The 24,098-nt window shown below is 48.0% G+C and overlaps 3 protein-coding genes across 3 annotated transcripts in view; 2 read left to right on the forward strand and 1 right to left on the reverse strand.

Annotated features, from left to right (window-relative positions):
• LOC147118283 (uncharacterized) overlaps nt 1-24,098 on the forward strand; it is a 237,436-nt gene that overhangs the window by 31,967 nt on the left and 181,371 nt on the right. The gene's annotated exons all lie outside the window — the stretch shown is intronic.
• LOC147118284 (uncharacterized) overlaps nt 1-24,098 on the forward strand; it is a 113,753-nt gene that overhangs the window by 31,785 nt on the left and 57,870 nt on the right. The window lies entirely within an intron of this gene.
• On the reverse strand, nt 245-22,879 carry LOC147118285 (uncharacterized). Its single transcript, XM_085987009.1, has 3 exons — nt 21,947-22,879; nt 10,709-12,163; nt 245-2,378 (listed from the first exon to the last, which is right to left on the reverse strand). The coding sequence occupies exons 2-3, from the start codon at nt 11,882-11,884 to the stop codon at nt 1,614-1,616; spliced, it is 1,941 nt and encodes a 646-aa protein (XP_085843135.1). The 5' UTR covers nt 11,885-12,163; nt 21,947-22,879; the 3' UTR covers nt 245-1,613.

Raw genomic sequence — 24,098 nt, forward strand, 5'->3', positions numbered from 1 at the left:
TTTTGGATACCAGATAATCAAGCTCACAAGAACACAAATTGTCTCTCCAGGCTTTATTAAGAGCGCTGCATAACACAGATCGGGTGATAATTCCCTCAGTCTGGAGAATAGAAGTACAGTGGATTCGCACGCGATCTTCTCGAGTCTGTTCCAACTGACAACAGCTTAAGTGGCCTGTTCTTATACACAAGCTTGGTTACCACTCAGGAAATGGGATTGTTTGGACCCGTCTGTTGACCGCCTCCTGAACTCTTGCTAATTCAGGGAATTTAGTCCATCTGTGGCCAGACTATAACCACAAGCCCGTCTGGTTATCACACCTACATGGTCTGTGAGGTTATCAGATTCACACCCAGACGTTGTGCCTTTACTTGTCTGGCACTTCATCCCATAACACAGGTACAGGGGCTCAGTAATGTTTCATTCATCAGAACAACAACAACAACTTGTATTTATATTGCGCCTTTAATATAGTAAAACATCCCAAAGCGCTGCACAGGAGTATTTTAAGTCAAAAAACTTGACACCAATCCACATAAAGATAAATTAGGGCAGGTGACCAAAAGCTTGGTCGAAGAGGTAGGTTTTAAGGAGCGTCTTAAAGGGGGAAAGTTGAGTCGTTGAGTATATTCAAGGCTGAGATAGATAGATCCTTGGACTCTAGGGGAATCAAGGGATATGGAGATCGGGCGGGAAAGTGGAGTTGAGGTCGATGATCAGCCGTGATCTTATTGAATGGCGGAGCAAGCTCGAGGGGCCATATGGCCTACTCCTGCTCTTATTTGTTATGTTCTTATGAAAGAGAGGTAGCGAGGTGGGCAGGTTTAGGCAGGGAATTCCAGAGCTTAGGGCCTAGGAAACAGAAGGCACGGCCACCAGTGGTGGAGCGATTAAAATCAGGGATGCACAAGAGGCCAGAATTGGAAGAGCACAGATATCTCGGGGGGGTTGTGGGGCTGGAAGAGATTACAGAGAAAGGGAGGGGTGAAGCCATGGAGGGATTTGAAAACAAGGATGAGAATTTTGAAATCAAGGTGCTGCTTAACAGGGAGTCAATGTAGGTCAGCTAGCACAGGGGTGATGGGTGAACGGGACTTGGTGTGAGTTAGGACACGGGCAGCCGAGTTTTGGATGACCTCAGGTTTACGTAGGGGTCAAAGACAAAGTACAACAACATACAGGTCAGCTTAATAGAATCTCATCATATTTATGGGGCCATCAATATAAAATAGTCTCTGATATATTAAGTAGGGAATTCAGGAGAAATGTCTTTACCCAGAGAATGGTGAGAATGGGGAACTCACTACCACAGGGAGTAGTTGAGGTGAACAGCATAGATGCATTTATGGGGAAGCCACATGAGGGAGAAAGGAATGGGAGGATATGTTGATCGGGTTAATTGAAGTAGGGTGGGTGTGGGGCATAAACACCGGCATGGACCAGTTGGGCCGAATGGCCTGTTTCTGTGCTGTACATTCTATGTAACACCATGAACAGTCAATCGAAGGGAATCATCAGCACAACAGTCTTAAAGATTAAACAGCAGTCCAAGAATTTATAAAACATTCATCCATTCCACGTTCATGTCGCCCCAGCTACAGAACAGTGTGAACTCACTGGTGTCTCTTCAGGTCCTTCGGCGATTTAAAGCTCTTACCACAGTCAGAACACTTACATGGTTTCTCATCAGTGTGAACTCGCTGGTGCCTCACCAAGTGGGATGACAGAGTGAATCCCTTCCCACACACGGAGCAGGTGAACAGCTTCTCCCCAGTGTGAGTACGCTGGTGTGTCGTCAAATTTCCAGAGCTTTTAAACCTCTTCCCACAGTCAGAACATTTAAACGGCCTCTCTCCAGTGTGAACTCGCTGGTGTTCAAGCAGAGTTGAGGACTGAGTGAATCCCATCCCACACACGGAGCAGGTGAACGACCTCTCCCCAGTGTGAACTCGCTGGTGTATCTGGAGCTTGGATGACTCTGCAAATCCCTTCCCACACACAGAGCAGGAGAACGGTTTATCCCCAGTGTGAACTCGCTGGTGTCTACGGAGGCTGGATGACTGAGTGAATCCCTTCCCACATTCAATACACATGAACGGCCTCTCCCCAGTGTGAACTCGCTGGTGTATCTGGAGCTTGGATAACTCTGCGAATCCCTTCTCACACACGGAGCAGGTGAACGGCCTCTCCCCGGTGGGACCTCGCTGGTGTGTCAACAGGTGGGAGGACTGAGTGAATCCCTTCCCACACTCGGAGCAGGTGAACGGCCTCTCCCCGGTGTGACTGCATCGATGAGTTTCCAGCTGGGATGGGCAATCGAATCCCTTCCAACAGTCCCCACATTTCCACCGTTTCTCCGTGGTGCGGGTGTCCTCGAGCCTCTCCAGGTTGGACGATCAGTTGAAGCCTCGTCCACACACAGAACACGTGTATGGTTTCTCCCTGCTGTGAATGGTGCGATGTTTTTTCAGGCTGTGTAACTGGTTAAACCTCTTTCCACAGTCAGTGCACTGGAACACTCTCACTCGGGTGTGTGTTTTCCAGTCACACGGATGTTTGAAATCTATTCCCACAGACAGAACAGACAAACATTTGTCCTTCCATATTCAAAGGTCAATGATATTCAGGTCCTGATGAATGGAGTGACTCTGTCAGATCTTGATGTGATGTTTGGTTTGAGTTTCCCATCTGTAAATCCTCCCCTTCTCACACCCTGTAAAAGGAGTTTGCAAAAGTCATCACTGTAAATACAGGATAGAAATTCAGAACAAACAATTCTAGTTTCTATGGAACATTCTTTCCTCTCTTGTTCCCCAAAAGCTGTAAATCCCCGTCCCACACACTCTCCCTCCTTCCTGTGCTGAAATCCAAACCCATCGCACCATCTCCAACATTTCTTTCCTCCACTCCCAGTTTTCCTCCTCCCTCTACTCTGGTTGGGTTCAGTTCTACACCCGCTGTGTGCAGAGTGAGAATAAAATCAATGAGTCAATGATTGTCTCTCCTGGTCACGGGGACCCAGAAGCCCTGCCCACACCCTGTTCCTGTACAAAGATGGCCACGCATGCGCCGTGCTGCAGGTGGAACTGGTCTGTCTTTCCTCCACCAAGATGGCGGCGCATAACCCGGGCCTGTCACTGAGAAACAGCCTCACAGCTGCCGTCCGGTGGAACATAGACCGGGCTGCTGGATCTCATTTGGGCCCGAGGCCGTTTTCCAACTTTATAAACCCTGCGGCACGGCCTACCCGCAGTTTATTACTCTCCCGACCCTGCTCCCGCCGACCAGCAGCTCCGCCCGGCGACCGCGCGGGGCTTTCTTTGTAAAGTCGGTGAGGGACACGTGACCTGGGCCCAGGGCCTGATTGATGGGAGCTTCCGACCAATAGGGAGTGAGCGGGGCGGGGCTGGAGCAGCGAACCGGTGACGGGTCCTCCAACCAATCGGGGAGCCTGAGGGGCGGGACTTGCACCGGCTGATTGTCTGATCCGCAGGGCAGCGAGTTTCTCCAGTCCCTTGTTCAGGGCCCGGGGCCAGGGGAGGCTGTGGGCCTTTATTCCCCTCATTGGACACAAGGCTCTTTGACTCACAACACACGGGCTCAGATTGCAATACAGACTTTTTAAATTCATGAATCAAAGGGACAGGGTCTCTCATTCTGTTGTGCGACAGTTCCTGGGACAGACTGTATCTCCCCCTCTCCTCCACACAGGGATTTGTGCTGGTTAAAGGGACAGCGATTCTCCTTGTTCTGCGAGTTTGTAATTAACCTTATCCCATATTACAGACCCTAGGAGTTTACCAATAACATCTCGAGTCTTGGTTTTGATCTTCCAGAATTCCTTAGATTATAGAATGGTGCCCAGGGATCGGAAGGTGGCAAATGGAACCCCGCCGTTCAAGCAAGGAGGGCGAGAGAAAACAAGGACCCCTGGGCCAGTTAGCCCGACATCAGTGGTATGTGCAAAAAAGATTCACAAGACTGACACCAGAACTGGGAGGATATACCGATCAGGAAAGGCTGAACAGGCTGGGGGCTCATTTCTCTGGAAAAGAGAAGGCTGAGGGATGACCAGATAGAGGTCATCAAGATTATGAAAGGGTTTGATAGGGTAGACGTGGAGAAAATGTTTCTACTTGTCGGGGGAGACCAGAACTCGCAGTCATAGATATCAGATATAAGAGAGAAATAGCACCAGAGGAAAGAAAAGTTCAGAAATAGGAGGAATCAGACGGGGCAAAAGCAAGGCAGGCTAAGATGGGTTTGGAGGGCATGTGTGTAAATGTACATAGCCTGGTAAATAAGGTTGGTGAGCTGCAGGCACAAGTTGCCACAGGGGACTATGATATAGGGGCAATAACAGAGACCAGACTCAAAGAAAGGGAGGATTGGGATCTTAATATTCCTGGCTACAAGGTATTCAGGAAAGATAGGGAAGGAAAAAGAGAAGGGGTGGCAGTATTGATCAACTAAACTATTACAGCACTGGAGAGGGCTGATGTAGTCGAGGGAGCAAAGACAGGGTTGAATTCAGGAACAATAGAGGAGCTATTACACTACTGGGTGTTTACTACAGGCCACCAAATAGTGGGAAGGAGTGTAGAATTCGCAAAATTAATATTGTACTATAAGGGTCCTCTGGCAGAAGAGGCCTTGATTTTAAAAGACTGTTTTAAAAGAAGCCCAGAAAAGGGACACATGAAATTGCCGCCAGACCCCGTGACCGACTTATTGGGACACTTTAAAATGGTTCCTGCAGTTCCCCAGACAGCCTTTGTGGATTCAACCCACAGTAAGTTCTGGAAGCCGTTTCTGAGAAAACGAAACCAGACTTTAACACATACATAAAGATTGGATGCAGATCCAGTCAGATCGGCCTGTAGATAAAGGCCATCTAAATGTTTACCCAGACAAAGGGGGACAGTTCCATATTTATAAAGAACGCATCAAGGACCCGTTGCAGACATCAAGAAAACATTAAAACATTACCAGGTCATTCCAGACCAGAGATGGCCATCACAGGCCATCCCGAAAGCAGTTTAAATATAATAACTACCCCGCTGTGCTATAAGCCCGCCAAAAGTTAAACAAAGACTAACCTTGATCTAGGCAGGAGATAAGGCCTCGATTGAGAAGTATAATTGGGGATCCCGGGGAAAGACAGGACTGCTGGTTGAAGAATTGAGCACTCAGATAGCCGATGACATTGGGGGTCCATCGAAAATCTAGGAGGAAGCTTGTAGGTGCTTCTGGAAGACGAGCACGCTAAAACCTCATAGCCAGAGACAGAAGTCGGTAGCGGGAACGCCTCGGCCATTCCCGAGTTGAGAAGGTGGTTCAAGTTTGCGTTCGGCCTCCGGGGTATTCATCAGGAGATCATCGACCAAAAACCCCGGGGCCACTGCAAAATGAGGAGAAAGTCGAGGAGAAGAAGAGAGGACGAAACGCCCCACCACATCGTGGGCTGGAGCACAGAGAAAAACAAGCTGTGAACAAGATGATGGTCCGCTCATCTTGCTGAAGTAGAGGAGCCATCAGCCTGAGCAGCCCGCTGCTCCCACAGCCCAACGACCACGTGGAGACAGGACGCCTGAAAGGATCAAAATGCAGACTTGTTTTCAAAACCTTGCAATTCCTAGTTGGATTGGTGAGCATGTTTCTGGCCCTTCATAATCGGATCTAGATAGGTTAAAGGGGGTGGTCATTTTGGGTATAATTAACATGAGTTGTTGTCCCTCGATGTTCCGTGTGTTTCCCCATTTCATGATGACTGTTGTAAGGTATATGCCTGTACCTATCTAGTACTGTATTGTTATGATTTGCTTTTCCCTCCCATGTACCCTCTTATTTGCTTGCATTTGATTTATTTTTCCTTATGCAATAAAATTTCATTTCATTTCATTAAACTTGGTCTATAAAGTATTCTCTGCATTGTAGTTCCTGCACCTAAGTCCAGTGTCTAGAACCTAAGGGGCGAGTGGGTCGAACCACTCAAGGTTTTACTGTGCAAGAGAGAGAGAGAGAGACCTCTGCGATCTCAGGGAGAAAACCCCTTACAGGAGATAGAGGAGCAGATTTGCAGGCAAATTACAGAAAGATGCAAGAATTACAGAGTAGTGATAATGGGGGACTTCAATTATCCGAATATAGATGGAGTAACAGTGTAAAGGGCAAATTGGGGAGGAATTCCTGAAATGTGTACAAGAGAACTTTCTGGATCAGTGTGTTTCCATCCCAAGGAGGAAGGAAGCAGAGCTGGATCTAGTTCTGGGGAATGAAGTGGGGCGAGTGGAGCGTGTTTCAGTGGGAGATTATTTGAGGGAACAGTGATCATAATATCATCAGGTTTAGAATAGTTATAGAAAAGGACAAAGAACAATCAAGCATAAAAACTAATTAACTAGAGGAGGGCTAACTGCAGTGAGAGGAAAAGGGATCTGACCCAGGTGGATTGGAGTCAAAAATTGGGAGGCAAAACAGAAAATGAACAATGGGAGGCCTTCAAAGAGGAGCTGGTTCGGGTACAGAGCAGACACATTCCTATGAGGGGGAAAGGAAGGGCATCCAAAGCTAGATCTCCCTGGATGACTAAAGATAGAGGTTAAAGTGAGAGAGAAAAAGGAGGTTTATGACAAATGTAAGGTTGATAATACAGTGGGGAATTATGCTGAATATAGAAAGTACAGAGAAGATCTAAACAATGGAATAAGAGGGACAAAGAGAGAGTATGAGAACAGATTAGCAGCTAACATAAAAGGGAACCCAAAAGTCTTTTATAAACACTTAAATAGTAAAAGAGCAGTCAAAGGAAGGGAGGGGCTGATTGGGGACGTAAAGAGAGATTGTCTTGTGGAGGCAGAGGGCTGGGCTGAGGGACTAAATGAGAACTTTGCATCTGTCTTCACTGGAGAAGAGGATGCTGCCAATGTAGCAGTAAAGGAGGAGGCTGGAGCGATACTGGATAGGATACAAATAGATAAAGAGGAGGGACTTCAAAGGTCGGCAGTCCTCAAAGTAGAAAAGTCGCCCGGTCCAGATGGGATTTGTCCTCGGTTACTGAGGGAAGTAGGGGTGAAAATTGCAGAGGCTCTGGCCACAATCTTCCAATCCTCCTTGGACATGGGGGTGGTGCCAGAGGACAGGAGGATTGCAAATGTTACAGCCCTGTTTAAAATAGGGGAGAGGGATAAACCCGGCAACTACAGGCCAGTCAGCCTAATGTCGGTGGTGGGGAAACTTTTAGAGACAATAATCCGGGACAAAATTCATTGGCCCTTAGAAAACTACCATGGGATTGAAGGGATCAAGGGATATGGGGAGAGTTGGAATAAACAGATCTTTTTCCGAGTGGCAGGCAGTGACTAGTGGGGTACCGCAGGAATCGGTACTTGGACCCCAGCTATTCACAATATATATTAATGATCTAGACGAGGGAACTAGATGTAATATCTCCAAGTTTGCAACACAAAGCTGGGTGGGCGTGTGTGCTGTGAGGAGGATGCCGAGAAACTCCAGCATGATTTGGACAGGTTGGGTGATTGGGCAGATGCAGTATAATGTGGATAAATGCGAGGTTATCCACTTTGGTGGCAAAAACAGGAAGGCAGATTATTATCTGAATGGCAATAGATTGGGAGAAGGGGAAGTGCAACAAGACCTGGGCGTCCTTGTGCACCAGTCACTGAAGGTAAGCATGCAGGTGCAGCAGGCGGTTAAGGCGGCAAATGGTATGTTGGCCTTCGTAGTGAGAAGGTTCAAGTACAGGAACAAGGATGTCTTGCTGCAGTTGTACAGGGCCTTGGCGAGACCACACCTTGAGTATTGTGTGCAGTTTTGGTCACCTTATCTGAGGAAGGATGTTCTTGCCATGGAGGGAGTGCAGCGAAGATTCACCAGACTGATACCTGGGATGGCAGGAATGACGTATGGGGAGAGATTGGGTCGATTGAACTTGTACTCGCTGGAGTTCAGAAGAATGAGAGGGGATCTCATTGAAACTTATAAAATTCTAACAGGACTAGACAGACTAGATGCAGGAAGGATGTTCCCGATGGCCGGGGAGTCCAGAACCAGGGGTCACAGTCTAAGGATTAGGGGTAAGCCATTTAGGACGGTGATGAGGAGGAATTTCTTCACCCAGAGAGTGGTGAACCTGTGGAATTCTCAACTACAGAAGGCAGTGGAGGCCAATTCATTAAATATATTCAAGAAGGAGTTAGATATATTTCTTAAGGCTAAAGTGATCAAGGGATATGGGGAAAAGGCAGGGATGGGGTACTGAACTTGGATGATCAGCCATGATCTCATTAAATGGCAGAGCAGGCTCGAGGGGCCGAATGACCAACTCCTGCTCCTATCTTCTATATTTCTATTACTCTCACTATTACCTCAATGCTAATCAATCGGGGGGAAACTCTCCACTGGCTGGAGTCAGACCGAGCACAAAGGAAGATGATCTTGGTGGTTGGAGGTCAATCATCACAGCCCCAGGACATCGCTGCAGGAGTTCCTCAGGGCAGTGTCCTCGGCCCAACCCTCTTCAACTGCTTCATCAATGACCTTCCCTCCAACATAAGGTCAGAAGTAGGAATGTTCGCTGATGACTGCACAGTATTCAGTTCCATTTGCAACTCCTCAGATAATGAAACCGTCCATGCCCGCATGCAACAAGACCTGGACAACATTCAGGCTTGGGCTGATAAGTGGCAGGTAACATTTGCACCACACAAGTGCCAGGCAATGACTATCTCCGACAAGCGAGCGTCTAATCACCGCCCCTTGACATTCAACGGCATTCCCATCACCGAATCCCCCACCATCAACATCCTGGGGGTCACCATTGACCAGAAACTTAACTGGACCAGCCACATAAATACTATGGTTACAAGAGCAGGTCACAGGCTGGGAATTCTGCGGCGAGTGTCTCACCTCCTGACTCCCCAAAGCTTTCCACCATCTACAAGGCACAAGTCAGGAGTGTGATGGAATACTCACCACTTGCCTGGATGAGTGCAGCTCCAACAACACTCAAGAAGCTCGACACCACCCAAGACAAAGCAGCCCGCTTGATTGGCATCCCATCCACCACCTTAAACATTCACTCCCTCCACCACCGGCGTACCGTGGCTGCAGTGTGTACCATCTACAAGATGTACAGCAGCAACTCGTCAAGGCTTCTTCAGCAGCACCTCCCAAACCGACAACTGCTTCTACCTGGAAGAACAAGGACAGCAAGCGCATGGGAACACCTGATAGAATACATATATCCCTGAAGGCAGCAGGACAGGCAGAAAAGGTGGTTAAAAAGGCTTATGGGATACTTGCCTTCATTAGCCGAGGCATAGAATATAAGAGCAGGGAGGTGATGATGGAGCTGTACAAAACGCTGGTTAGGCCACAGCTGGAATATTGTGCAGTTCTGCTCGCCACACTATAGGAAGGATGTGATTGCATTGGAGAGGGTGCAGAGGAGATTCACCAGGATATTACCTGGGCTGGAGCGCTTCAGCTATGAAGAGAGACTGGACAGGCTGGGGTTGTTTTCCTTAGAGCAGAGAAGGCTGAGGGGGGACCTGATTGAGGTGTACAAAATTTTGAGGGGCATAGTTAGGGTAGATAGAAAGGAACTTTCCCCTTAGTAGAGGGGTCAATAACCATTAGTTTCAAGGTAAGGGGCAGGAGGTTTAGAGGGGATTTGAGGAAAAACTTTTTTCCCCAGAGGGTGGTTGGAATCTGGAACTCACTGCCTGAAAGGGTGGTAGAGGCAGGAGCCCTCACAACATTCAAGAAGCATTTAGATGAGCACTTGAACCGCCATAGCATACAAGGCTACGGACAAAGTGCTGGAAAATGGGATTAGAATAGACAGGGCTTGATGGCCGGTGTAGACACGATGGGCCGAAGGGCCTCTTCCTGCGCTGTATAACTCTATGACTCTATGACCACCAACTCCAAGTCAAACACCATTCTAACTTGGAAGTATATTGCCATTCCTTCATCGGCGCTGGGTCAAAGTCCTGGAACTCCCTCCCTGACAGCACTGTGGGAGTACCTTCACCACACAGACAGCAGCAGTTCAAGAAGGTGGCTCACCACCACCTTCTCAAGGGCAATTAGGCATGGGCAATAAATGCTGGCCTTGCCAGCGACGCCCACATCCCATGAACGAATTAAAAAAAAACTTCATCCCATAACACGCGTACAAGGGCTCAGTAATGTTTAATTCATCAGAAAAAGACAAAGTACAACAACATACTGGTCAGCTTAAAAGAATCTCATCATATTTATGAGGCCACAAACTTAAAATAGTCACTAATAAATCCAGTAATGAATTCAGGAGAAGTGTCTTTACCCAGAGAATGGTGAGAATGGGGAACTCGCTACCACAGGGAGTAGTTGAGGTGAACAGCACAGATGGATTTATGGGGAAGCCACACAAGGGAGAAAGGAATGGGAGGAGATGTTGATCAGGTTAATTGAAGTAGAGTGGGTGTGGGGCATAAACACCGGCATGGACCAGTTCGGCCGAATGGCCTGTTTCTGTGCTGTACATTCTATGTAACACCATCAACAATCAATCGAAGGGAATCATCAGCACAACAGATTGAAAGATTAAACAGCAGTCCAAGAATTTATAAAACATTCATCCATTCCATGTTCATGTCACCCCAGCTGTCTTCAGGGCCCTGTGCTACAGAACAGTGTGAACTCGCTGGTGTCTCTTCAGCTCCCCGGAGCTTTTAAAGCTCTTAGCACAGTCAGGGCATTTAAATGGTCTCTCATCAGTGTGAACAAGCTGGTGTGTCAGCAGGTGGGATGACCGAGTGAATCCCTTCCCACACACTGAGCAGGTGAACGGCCTCTCCCCGGTGTGAACTCGCTGGTGTCTCTTAAGCTCCCCGGAGCTGTTAAAGCTCTTAGCACAGTCAGAGCATTTAAATGGTCTCTCATCAGTGTGAACAAGCTGGTGTGTCAGCAGGTTGGATGAGTGAGTGAATCCCTTCCCACACACGGAGCAGGTGAACGGCCACTCCCCAGTGTGAACCAACTGGTGTACCTTCAGATTCCCAGAAGTTTTAAAGCTCTTCCCACAGTCAGAACATTTAAATGGTCTCTCATCAGTGTGAACTCGTTGGTGTGTCAGCAGGTTGGATGACTGAGTGAATCCCTTCCCACACACGGAGCAGGTGAACGCCTTCTCACCAGTGTGAGATCGCTGGTGTTTCTTCAGATCCCCAGAGGTTTTAAAGCTCTTCCCACAGTCAGAACATGTAAATGGTCTCTCATCAGTGTGAACAAGCTGGTGTGTCAGCAGGTTGGATGAGTGAGTGAATCCCTTCCCACACACGGAGCAGGTGAATGGCCTCTTCCCAGTGTGAACTGGCTGGTGTCTGTTCAGATTCCCGGAGCTTTTAAAGCTCTTCCCACAGACAGAACATGTAAATGGTCGCTGATCGGAGTGAACTCGCTGATGTTGCTTCAGATCCCCAGAGGTTTTAAAGCTCTTCCCACAGGCAGAACATTTAAATAGTCTCTCATCAGTGTGAACTCGCTGGTGTGTCAGGAGGTGGGATGACCGAGTGAATCTCTTCCCACACACGGAGCAGGTGAACAGAATCTCTCCTGCTCTCTCCAGCTGGTGTCTCTTCAGATCCTGGGACCTTTGAAATCTCTTCCCACAGTCAGAACATTTAATGTGAACAAGCTGGTGTCTCAGGAGGGTGCCAGAATGAGAGAATCGCTTCAAAAACACAGAGCAGGTCAACGGTCTCTCATTGGTGTGGACAAGCTGGTCTCTCAGCAGCACGGAGGGTGCAATTAATCCCTTCCCACACACTGAGCGGGTTAAAGGTCTCTCCCTAGTGTGATCTTGCTGGTGTATCATCGGAGCGGATGACTGAGTGAATCTCTTCTGGAACACGGGGCCGGTGAACGGGCTCTCCCCAGTGTGGAGCCACTGCTGTTGCTTCAGGTACTTGTATATTTTGAAGCTCTTCCCACACTCAGAACATTTAAAAGGTCTCTCATCAGTGTGAACTCGCTGGTGTGCCAGCAGATTGGAGGAGCGACTGAATCAGGTCCTGATGAATCGAGCGACTCTGTCTGTTCTTGACGTGATGTTCGGTCTGAGCTTCCCGTCTGTAAATGCTCCACTTCTAAAACCCTGTAAAAGGAGTGTAGAAAGGGGTAAGAGGGAGAATGTTGCCTCATGTCCCCCTTTCCCAGCCCAGGGGCAGTGAAGCTGATTTTCAGGCCCCAGCTGCTGCACAGGTTACATATGAACATACGAATTAGGAGCAGGAGTAGGCCATTCGACTCCTCGAGCCTGCTCCGCCATTCAATAAGATCATGGCTGATCTGATTACTCCACATTCCCGCCTACCCCCGATAATGTTTCACCCCCTTGCTAACCAAGAATCGATCTACCTCTGCCTTAAAAATATTCAAAGACTCTGCTTCCACCGCCCTCTGAGGAAGAGAGTTCGAAATACTCACGACCGTCTGTAAGAAAAAATTTCTCCTCATTAATGGGCGACCCCTTATTTTTAAACAGTGACCCCTAGTTCTAGATTCTCCCACAAGAGGAAACATCCTCTCCACATCCACCCTGTCCAGACCCCTCAGGATCTTCTGTTTCAATCAAGTCACCTCTTACTCTTCTAAACTCCAGCGGATACAAGCCTAGCCTGTCCAACCTTTCCTCATAAGACAACCCGCCCATTCCAGGTGCTAATCTAGTAAACCTTCTCTGAACTGCTTCCAATGCATTTACATCCTTCCTTAAATGAGACCAACACTGTACACAGTGCTCCAGATGTGGTCTCACCAATGCCCTGTATAACTGAAGCATAACCTCCCTACTTTTGTATTCAGTTTCCCTCGCAATAAACAATAACATTCTATTAGCTTTCCTGATTACTTGTTGTACCCGAATACTAACCTTTTGCGATTCACGCATTAGGACACTCAGATCCCTCTGCATCTCAGAGCTCTGCAATCTCTCACCATTTAGATAATATGCTTTTTTATTCTTCCTGCCAAAATGGACAACTTCACATTTTCCCACATTATACTCCATTTGCCAGATCTTTGCCCACTCACTTAACTGATCTATATCCCTTTGTAGCCTCCTTATGTCCTCTTCACAATTTACTTTCCTACCTATCTTTGTGTCATCAGCAAATTTAGCAACCATGCCTTCGGTCCCATCATCCAAGTCATTTATATAAATTGTAAAAAGTTGAGGTCCCAGCACTGATCCCTGTGGCACACCACTCGTTACATCTTGCCAACCAGAAAATGACCCATTTATGCCTACTCTCTGTTTCCTATTAGCTAGCCAATCTTCTAGCCATGCCAATATGTTACTCCCTAAACCATGAGCTTTTATTTTCCGCAATAACCTTTGATGTGGCACTTCATCAAATGCCTTCTGGAAATCTAAGTACAGTACATCCACCAGTTCCCCTTTATCCACAGCATATGTTACTTCCTCAAAGAACGCCAATAAATTGGTTAAACATGATTTCCCTTTCACAAAACCATGTTGACTCTGCTTGATTACCTTGAACTTTTCCAAGTGCCCTGCTATAACGTCTTTAATAATAGCTTCTAACATCTTCCCGATGACAGATGTTAAGCTAACTGGCCTGTAGTTTCCTGCTTTCTGTCTCCCTCCCTTTGAGTAAAGGAGTTACATTCGCTATTTTCCAATCTAATGGAACTGTCCCCGAATCTAGGGAATTTTGGAAAATTAAAACCAATGCATCAACTATCTCACTAGCCACTTCTTTTAAGACCCTAGGATGAAGTCCATCAGGCCCCGGGGACTTGTCAGCCCGCAGCTCCAACAATTTGCTCAGTACCACTTCCCTGGTGATTGTAATTTTCTTGCGTTCCTCCCTCCCTTCCATTTCCTGATTTACAGCTATTTCTGAGATGTTACTTGAATCCTCTATAGTGAAGACCGATGCAAAATACCTGTTCAATTCAACTGCCATCTCCTTATTTTCCATTATTAATTCCCCAGTCTCACTTTCTATAGGACCAACGCTCACTTTGTTAACTCTTTTCTTTTTTAAATATCTATAGAAACTCTTACTATCAGTTTTTATATTTCTAGCTAGCTTTCTCTGGTACTCTCATTTTTCTCTCATTAATCTTTTAGTCATTCTTTGCTGTTTTTTATATTCTGTCCAATCTTCTGACCTGCCAGCCATCTTTGCACAATTATATGCTTTTTCTTTAAGTTTGATACAATCTTTATCTTTTTTAATTAACCACGGATGGTGGGTCCTCCCCTTGGAATTTTTCTTTCTCGTTGGAATGTATCTATTCTGTGTATTCTGAAATATCCCCTTAAATGTCTGCCACTGCAACTCTATTGAACTATCCCTTAACCTAATTTGCCTGTTCACTTTAGCTCGCTCTGCTTTCATGCCCTCATAATTGCCCTTATTTAAGTTTAAAATACTAGTCTTGGACCCACTCGTCTCTCCCTCAAACTGAATGTAAAATTCAATCATATTATGATCGCTGCTACCGAGGGGCGCCTTCACTATGAAGTCATTAATTAATCCTATCTCATCGCACAATACCAGGTCTAGTATAGCCTGCTCTCTGGTTGGCTCCAGAACGTGCTGGTCTAAGAAACTATCCCAAAAAGATTCTATGAACTCCTCATCTAGGCTACCTTTGCCCATCTGATTTTTCCCGTCTATATGTAGATTAAAATCCCCCATGATTATTGCCATACCTTTCTGACAAGCTCCCATTGTTTCTTCCTTTATACTCCATCCTACCGTGTGGTTACTGTGAGGGGGCCTGTACACCACTCCCACAAGTGACTTCTTGCCTTTATCATTTCTCATCTTAACACGTTGGTGCAGCAAGCAATTAGGAAAGCAAATGGTACGTTAGTCTTTATTACAAAAGGATTGTAGGGACTTAAGGCGGATAAATCCCCCGAACCTGATGGCCTACATCCTAGGGTCTTGAAAGAAATGGCGGTAGGGATTGTGGATGCATTGGTGATTATTTTCCAGAACTCCCTGGACTCAGGAAAGGTCCCAGCAGATTGGAAAACTGCTAATGTAACACCCTTATTTAAGAGGGGAAGTAGACAAAAAGCTGGAAACTATAGACCAGTTAGCCTAACATCTGTGGTTGGCAAAATGTTGGAGTCCATTATTAAGGAAACAGTAACAGAGCATTTGGATAAACATAATTTAATAGGACAGAGTCAGCATGGTTTTATGAAGGGGAAGTCATGTTTGACAAATTTGCTCGAATTCTTTGAGGATGTAACATACAGGGTGGCTAAAGGGGAACCAGTGGATGTGGTGTATTTGGACTTCCAAAAGGCATTTGACAAGGTTCCACACAAAAGATTACTGATCAAGATAAGAAATCACGGGATTGGGGGTAATATACTGGCATGGGTGGAAGATTGGCTATCTAACAGAAAACAAAGAGTTGGGATAAATGGTTCATTCTCGGGCTGGCAATCAGTAACTAGTGGTGTTCCGCAGGGGTCAGTGCTGGGACCCCAACTCTTTACAATCTATATTAACGATTTGGAGGAAGGGACCGAGTGCAACATATCCAAGTTTGCCAACGATACAAAGATGGGAGGGAAAGCAGTGAGTGAGGAGGACATAAAAAACCTGCAAAAGGACATAGACAGGCTAAGTGAGTGGGCAGGGATGTTTCCACTGATGGGTGAGACTAGAACTAGGGGGCATAATCTAAGAATAAGGGGCCGCGCTTTCAAAGCTGAGATGAGGAGAAACTTCTTCACTCAGAGGGTAGTAAATCTATGGAATTTGCTACCCCAGAGAACTGTGGAAGCTGCAAAATTAATAAATTTAAAACGGAGATAGACAGTTTCCTAGCAGATAAGGGAATTAGGGGTTACAGGGAGAGGGCAGGGAAGTGGACGTGAGTCTAGATTCGGATCACCCATGATCCTATTGAATGGCAGAGCAGGCCCGAGGGCCGTATGGCCTACTCCTGCTCCTTCTTATGTTCTTATGATTGGAGTATAAGAATAAAGAAGTCTTACTGCAATTATACAGGGCCTTGGTGAGACCACACCTGGAGTATTGTGTACAGTTTTGGTCTCCTTACCTAAGGAAGGATATACTTGCCTTAGAGGGAGAGCAACAAAGGTTCACCAGACTGATTCCTGGGATGGGGGGATTGTCCTATGAGGGGAGGTTGAGGAGACTGGGCCTATATTCCCAGGAATTTTGAAGAATGAGAGGTGATCTCATTGAAACATCTACAATACTTACAGGGCTTGACAGGCTAGATGCTGGGAGACTGTTTCCCCTGGCTGGGGAGTCTAGAACCAGGGGTCACAGTCTCAGAATAAGGGGTCGGCCATTTAGGACTGAGATGAGGAGAAATTTCTTCACTCTGAGGGTGGTGAATCTTTGGAATTCTCTGCCCCAGAGGGCTGTGGAGGCTCAGTCATTGAGTATAATCAAGGCTGAGACAGATAGATTTTTGGACTCATGGGGAATTGAGGGATATGAGGATCGGGCGGGAAGGTGGAGATGAGGTAGAAGATCAGCCATGATCTTACTGAATGGCGGAGCAGGCTCGAAGGGCCGAATGGCCTACTCCTGCTCCTATTTCTTATGTTCTTAAGAAAGCTGCTTGCTATAGCCTGCTGCGCCACGACAATCACACAGAGGATTTCGGTTATGTGGAGAGACTGGAGAAGCTGGGATTGTTCTCCTTGGAGCAGAGAAGGTGCAGCAGAGATTTAACAGAGGTGTTCAGAACAGGAAGGGTTTTGATAGAGTAAATAGGAGCATGGGGAACAGGAGGAGGCCATTCAGCCCCTCCAGCCTGTTCCGCCATTCAATGAGATCATGGCCGATCTGTGTCTCAACTCCACCCACCTGCCTTGGCTCCATATCCCTTTGCTCCCTTGTCTAACAAAAATCTATCGCTCTGGGATTTAAAATGATTAATTGAGCTGGCATCGACTGCTTTCTGTGGGAGAGGGTTCCACACTTCTACCACCCTTTGTGTGAAGAAGTGTTTCCCAACTTCTCTCCTGATGGCCTGGCTCTGGTTTTAAGGTGATGTCCCCTTGTCCTCGACTCCCCCACCGGCGGAAAAAGTTTCTCTCTATCAACTCTACCAATTCTTTTCAAAATCCTAAAATCCTCAATCACTCCTTAACCTTCTATATTCCAGGGAACACAAGCCTAGTTTATCTAATCTCGCCTCATAATCTAACCCTTGGAGCCCGGGTAACATTCTGGTGAATCTGTGCTGCACTCCTTCCAAGGCCAATATATCCTTTCTGAGGTGCGGTGCCCAGAACTGTACACAGTGCTCCAGGGAGTTCCTGGGAGTTAATGTGCGTAGGTCCCTGAAGGTGGCAGGACAGATTGAGAGTGGTTAACAAAGCATATGGGATCTTGGGCTTCATAAATAGAGGTATTGAGTACAAAAGTAGAGAAGTTATGCTGAACCTTTATAAAGCGCTGGTTAGGCCACAACTGGAGTATTGTGTCCAGTTCTGGTCACCACGCTTTAGAACATAAGAACACTAGCTGGGGAGCCCCGCGTTGCGAGGGCAATTTTGGGGCGCTTGGTCTCCCTGCCCCTGTGTGTCCCCCCTCTCCCTGTCATGTCCTCTCCCTGTCCTATCCCTCCCTCCCCTCCTCTCCTCTCTCCCGTCTCCCTCCCCTCCCCTCGCCCACCCCCACCCCTCCCCTACTCCCCCGCTCTCCTCTGTCCCTCTCTCCGGCCCCTCCCCCTGCCTAGCGCCTGAGGTCCGGTGCCGTTGCGATAGCGGGAATGCTGAGCGGCGGCCGGCGCCGGGAGTGGGCTCTCACGGGCGGCGCATGCGCGGTCAGTGCGGGCGGCGCATGCGCGGTCAGTGCGGGCGGCGCATGCGCGGTCAGCGCGAGGCGGCCCGCGGGGAGCAGGCAAGGGCGGCTTGGCGGCCATTAGCGAGCGGGAAACTTCGGGCGGCCCGCCCGCGCTCCGTCCGCGACACCGTGAAACCTGAGAGGGGGAAGTAGAGAGAGACAGAGAGGGAAGAGGAGGAGAGAGAGAGAGAGAGAGAGAGAGAGAGGGAAGAGAGAGAGAGAGAAATTTTTTGAGCTTCAGGCCCCGAGTCCCCCCTGCGCGAGGGTGAGGAGGGGTTGCTAAACACAATATAAAACTCAAATAAATTGTTAATTAATTCCCTAACACATAATTCAAATATTTACCTTACTTCCCTAACACACTGAAAGTGTGGGGAAAAAATTGTGAAAAATCAAGATGGCGGCCACTCACCTCGGTTCAGAAGGATAAGGCCCGCCCCCACACGGTCAGGTCACCGAAGCGTAGGATTGGTCAATCGTCGAGTCACTCGACACTCAACTGTAGGAGGGAACCCGCCGTCCGATTGGTCGACCTCGACGTCACACGGTCGCTAATGAGATGCTAATGAGCGGAAGGCTGAACGTTTTTCGGATACCGCGGGCGCGGTTTTTGTCCGGCTGAAACGTAAATACGCCTATGACCGGTCCGGAATCGCAAGCTTTCTTTTGAGGCGACGCGCGCGTCGGTACGCTCTGTAACTTTAAAACGTATAGAGAACGGACAGACAGACAGACAGCGGGACAGACAGACAGAAGAGCCGCTTTATATATATAGATAAGAAATAGGAGCAGGAGTAGGCCAATCGGCCCCTCGAGCCTGCTCCGCCATTCAATAAGATCATGGCTGACCTGATCCTAACCGCCAATCCACTATCACAGAACCATCTCCTGAATCTAACAGAATTAGACACACGAAATAGGAGCAGGATCAGGCTACACGGCCCCTGGGCCCGCTCCGCTACCCACAGGGCCATGACCGATCCGAACCAAGACTCATGTCCAAATTCCTGCCCGCTCCCCGTAACCCTTAATTCCCTTTACTTCTAGGAAACTGTCTATTTCTGTTTTAAATTTATGTAATGATGTAGCTTCTACAGCTTTTTGGGGCAGCATATTCCATGGACCTACCACCCTCTGAGTGAAGTAGTTCCTCCTCATCTCAGTTTTGAAAGAGCTGCCCCTTATTCTAAGACTATGCCCCCCCAGTTCTAGTTTCACCCATCATCGGGAACATCCTCCCCGCATCCACCCGATCCAACCCCTTCACAATCTTATATGTTTCAATAAGATCGCCTCTCATTCTTCTTAGGAAGGATGTGAAGGCCCTCGAGAGGATGCAGAGGAGATTTACCAGAATGGTTCCGGGGATGGGGGATCTTAGCTACAAGGACAGGTTGGAGAAGCTGGATTTGTTTTCATTAGAGCAAAGGAAGTTTAGGGGTGATTTGACAAGATTATGACGGGTTTGGATAGGCTAGACGGGGAAAGGCTGTTCCCACTAGTTGATGGTACAAGGACTAGGGGACACAGAATTAATGTTTTGGGCAAGAGATACAGGGGGGATGTGAGGAAAAACTTTTTTATGCAGCGAGTGGTGATGACCTGGAACTCACTGCCGACGGAAGTGGTGGAAGCGGAGACACACAATGTTTTCAAGGGGAGACTGGATAGGCACTTGAGGGAAATAAACTTGCAGTGCTACGGGGATAGAGCGGGGGAATGGGACTGACTGGATTGCTCTACAGAGAGCCGGCACGGACTCGATGGGCCGAATGGCCTCCTTCTGTGCCGTTATGACTCTGTGACTCTCTGGGGTCTAACCAGGGCTTTGTATAGCTGTAGCTTATAAGGAGAAACTGGTTCCAGTGGCAGGAGGGTCGGTAACCAGAGGACACAGATATAAGGTCATTGACAAAAGAACCAGAGGCGAGGTGAGGAGAATTTTATTGACGCAGCGAGTTGTTGTGATCTGGAATGCGCTGCCTGAAAGGGCGGTGGAAGCAGAGTCAATAATAACGTTCACTGGGGAATTGGATAAATACTTGAAGGGGAAAAATTTTCAGGGCTATGGGGAAAGAGCAGGGGAGTGGGACTAAATGGAGAGCTCTTTCAAAGAGCCGGCACAGGCACGATGGGCTGAATGGCCTCCTTCTGTGCTGTATGATTCTAGCAGCCACTCCTAGAGTGGAGTGGTGCCCGCAGGGATCGCTTGGCAGGAAATTGGGAGGAGGTGGTTCACACGCAGACAGCACCTGATTTCGAGACGCTGTCCTTTTAAAATTGGTCCTCCACAGGCAAGGAGGGACTCGGTCCCTTTAATGAAAATCACATTGAAAAGGAGAGTCCCTGTCCCTTTCAGAGCCCTCCGCCCACCACTCCCACCTTTTTCGTAAAGTCTTTGAAATTCATTATAAAAGTTCATGCAGAAAAAATGTGAGTGTGTGTCTGACTGTATTTTAGTGAGTATCTGTGTCTGTGTGTCTGTCTGACTGTATGTGTGTGTGTCTGTGTAGAATAGCATCATAGAATGATATAGCACATAAGGAGGCCATTCGGCCCATCGTGCCTGTGCCGGCTCTTTGAAAGAGCGATCCAATTAATCCCACTCCCCCTGCTCTTTCCCCAAAGCCCTGTAAATGTTTTCCCTTCAAGTATTTATCTCAATCTCTTTTGAATTATAATATTGAATCTGCTTCCACCGCCCTTTCAGGCAGTGCATTCCAGATCACAACAACTTGGTGTAAAAATCTGTTTCCTCATGTCACCTCTGGTCTTTTTCCAATCGCCTTAAATCTGGTTTCTGTCCCTTCAGCCATTGGAAACGGTTTCTCCTTATTTACTCTCTCAAAATCCATCCTGATTTTGAACAACTCTATCAAATCTCCTCTTAATCTTCTTTGCTTAAGGAGAACAACCCCAGCTTCTCCCATCTCTCCACGTAACTCAAGTCCCTCATCCCTGGTCCCATTCTCATAAATTTCTTCTGCACCCTCTCTTAGGCCTTGACATCCTTCCTAAAGTGTGGTGCCCAGCGGAAGCCTAGCCAGTGTTTTATAAAGGCTTAGCATAACCTGCTTGCTTTTGTACTCTATTCCTCTATTAATAAAGTCAAGGATCCTGTATGCTTTTTTAACAGCCTTCTCAACTTGTCCTGCCACCTTCTAAGATTTGTGTACATACACCCCGATGCCTCTCTGTTCCTGCACCCTCTTTAAAACTGGACCATTTAGTTTATATTGCCTCTCCTCATTCTTCCTACCAAAATGAATCACTTCACACTTCTCTACATTAAATTTAATCTGCCACGTTTCTGCCCATTTCACCAGTCTGGCTACATCCTCCTGAAGTCTGTTACTATCCTCATTGTTTGCTACATTTCCGAGTATCGTGTCATCTGTAAATTTTGAAATTTTGCCCTGGATCCCCAAGTCCAGGTCATTGCTAAATATCAAAAAAAGCAGTGGTCTGAATCAATGTTCACGTTAAGTTGTGCGGCTACGCAGTGGTCTGGAGGTCCCGCGCAGCTGGCTCACCGTCCTATAAATGGAATAAACGCGCATGCGCGGAAATTTGAATGGGCCGTGCAGCCCGTTAAAGGCGCCACGCACCTCAAAAAAAAAAACCGAGGGAACATTGATCCTAATACCGACCCCTGGGGAACATCACTGGATACCTCCCTCCAGTCTGAAAAGCAACCGTTCACCACTACTCTGCTTTCTGTCCCTTGGCAGAAAATTGGGAGGGGGCGAGAGCAAACAACACCTGATTTCTTACCAAGCACTCAGGGGAGCAGGGGATTAGCCCTACTTTAAAGGTCAGTCTCTTACATATTACATTATAAAAAGGGAGACGCTGTCCCTTTAAAATCGGTCATCCACAGGGACGCGGTCCCTTTAATGAAAATCTCATAGAAAGAGACAGTGCCTGTCCCTTTAAGAGAACCCCCACCACTCCCATATTTCTCTTAATAAAGTGCTTGAAATTAATAATTAAAAACACAGAAAATTAATATTTAAAAAATTAATTCAGGGAGAAAAAATATTTTTACTCACATTTCCTCCACAGGGTTTCTTGTTTCTGTTTCATCAATTTAAAAACAAACTGCTTTATTTATGATCAGCCATGATCGCATTGAAGGGCGGAGCAGGCTCGAGGGGTCGAATGGCCTACTCCTGCTCCGATCTTCAATGTTTCTGTGTTTAAAACAAATATCTTCTGTAAAATAAAATTAGTTTGAGCTGTAAAATGTGAAAGGAACATTAAAAATAAACTTTCCCAGGTTCACAGATTCTGACCAGGCCGCTTTACAAAATTGCGGCGGGCCGATCCCAGGTCCCGCCTCCTCCTTCGCCGCGATTGGTTGGAGGAGCAAAGCCCCTCGGTCGGTCCTCCAGGATCTGCCTCCCCTCGCTCATTGGTGGAGAGCTCAGTGTCAGGCAGTGCACGCCGGCGACGTCGTGACGTTGCAGGGTGGGCGGTTGCAGCAGGCGGGAAATTAAATTCATTTAAATTAAATCTCCCGTCAGCCTCCTCTGTCCCAATCAGCCGGCGCAAGTCCCGCCCCTCGGGCTCCCCGATTGGTTGGAGGACGCGCCGCCGGCTGGCTCCTCCAGCCCCGCCCCGCTCGCTCCCTATTGGTCGGATGATCCCGTCAATCAGGCCCTGGGCCCGGGTCCTATCTTCTATGATGATAGCAAAATACTGCAGATGTTGGAAATCCGAAATAACAACAGAAAATGCTGGAAAAACTCAGCAAGTCAGGCAACATCCGTGGAGAGAAATTTGAGTTGACGTTTCGGGTTTGACCCTTCTTCAAAACTGGAGAGAAAAGGAACTAGATCGAAGGCAGGGCTGCGATCGGACAAAAGAATAAAAGAACCAAAAGAAGTAAAAGAGAAGCTAGACGAGATGGTAATAGGCTGTGATTAGGTGTAAAGTGTACTGGCAGGGCAAAAGATAGCTGCCAGGTGTGAGAGAGAAACAAAAGGAAAGGGGGGGGGGGGAAAGGAAAGGAGTGGAAAAATATAAGTGAAAATGAAATAGGGGCCGAGGTTATGATCTGAAATTGTTGAACTCGATATTGAGACCGGAAGGCTGCAGACTGCCTAATCGGAAGATGAGGTGCTGTTCCTCGAGTTTACGTTGAGCTTCCGTGGAACAGTACAAGAGGCCAAGGACGGTGAGGTCCGAGTGGGAATGGAGCGGTGAATTGAAATGACAGGCGACCGGAAGCTCGGGGTCACCCTTACGGACTGAACGGAGGTGTTCCGCAAAGCGGTCACCCAATCTGCGTTTGGTCTCCCCAATGTAGAGGAGACCGCATCGTGAGCAGCGAATACAGTATACTAGATTGCGAGAAGTACAAGTAAATCGCTGTTTCACCTGGAAGGGGTGTTTGGGGCCCTGGACAGTGGGGAGGGGGGAGGTATAGGGGCAGGTGTTACATCTCCTCCGCTTGCACGGGAAGGTGCCAGGCGAAGGGGAAGGGCTGTTTGGGGTGATAGAGGAGTGGACTAGGGTGTCTCGGAGAGAGCGGTCCCTGCGGAATGCTGAAAGGGGAGGGGAGGGGAAGATACGTTTGGTGGTGGGATCACTTTGGAGGTAGCGGAAATGCCGGAGGATGATCCGTTGAATGTGATGACTTTTATAAACTGGTTTTACAGGAAATTAGAAGAGGAGGGGAGAGATTTGAAGACACTCGGTCCCTTTGTGACTCTAAAGCTGCAGCTGACCCAGCGCATGCGCCCCATGGCCCCGCACTCTCCTGCTCCACAGGCGCCCGGCCCGCACCGCGCATGCTCAGCACACACCCTGGGCACCTGTCAATCATCCTCCCCGATTCTGGGTCGGCCCGGGCAACCGCGATAGTCCGGATCACCGGCTGAAAATGAGTTTTAGCAGGATTTTTTTTTTATATATAGCGGACAGAAGCGCGGGCGCGGAGGTAAATAAAAAGAAAATACAAACCGCACCGTCCCAGCGCCTTCCCGGCACCGAGCGGAGCGGATTGAGCGGCTGCAGCCGCTTGTCTGAATGGCCTCTTCCTGTGATGACGTCACAACCGGGCCCCAGCCTCAGCGCCGGGAGAGGAAGGTCCCGCCCCCTCGCCGCGCCGCCATTGGTTGGAGGACCAGGCCGCCCAGTTCAGTCCTCCCAGCTCAGCCCTCTTCCTATTGGTCCGCGCTCCCGTCACTCAGTTCACTT

This window comes from Somniosus microcephalus, chromosome 4 (assembly GCF_052327205.1).
Source record: "Somniosus microcephalus isolate GS21.2 chromosome 4, FLI_Smic_1.0, whole genome shotgun sequence".
NCBI classification, from domain to species: Eukaryota; Metazoa; Chordata; class Chondrichthyes; order Squaliformes; family Somniosidae; genus Somniosus; species Somniosus microcephalus.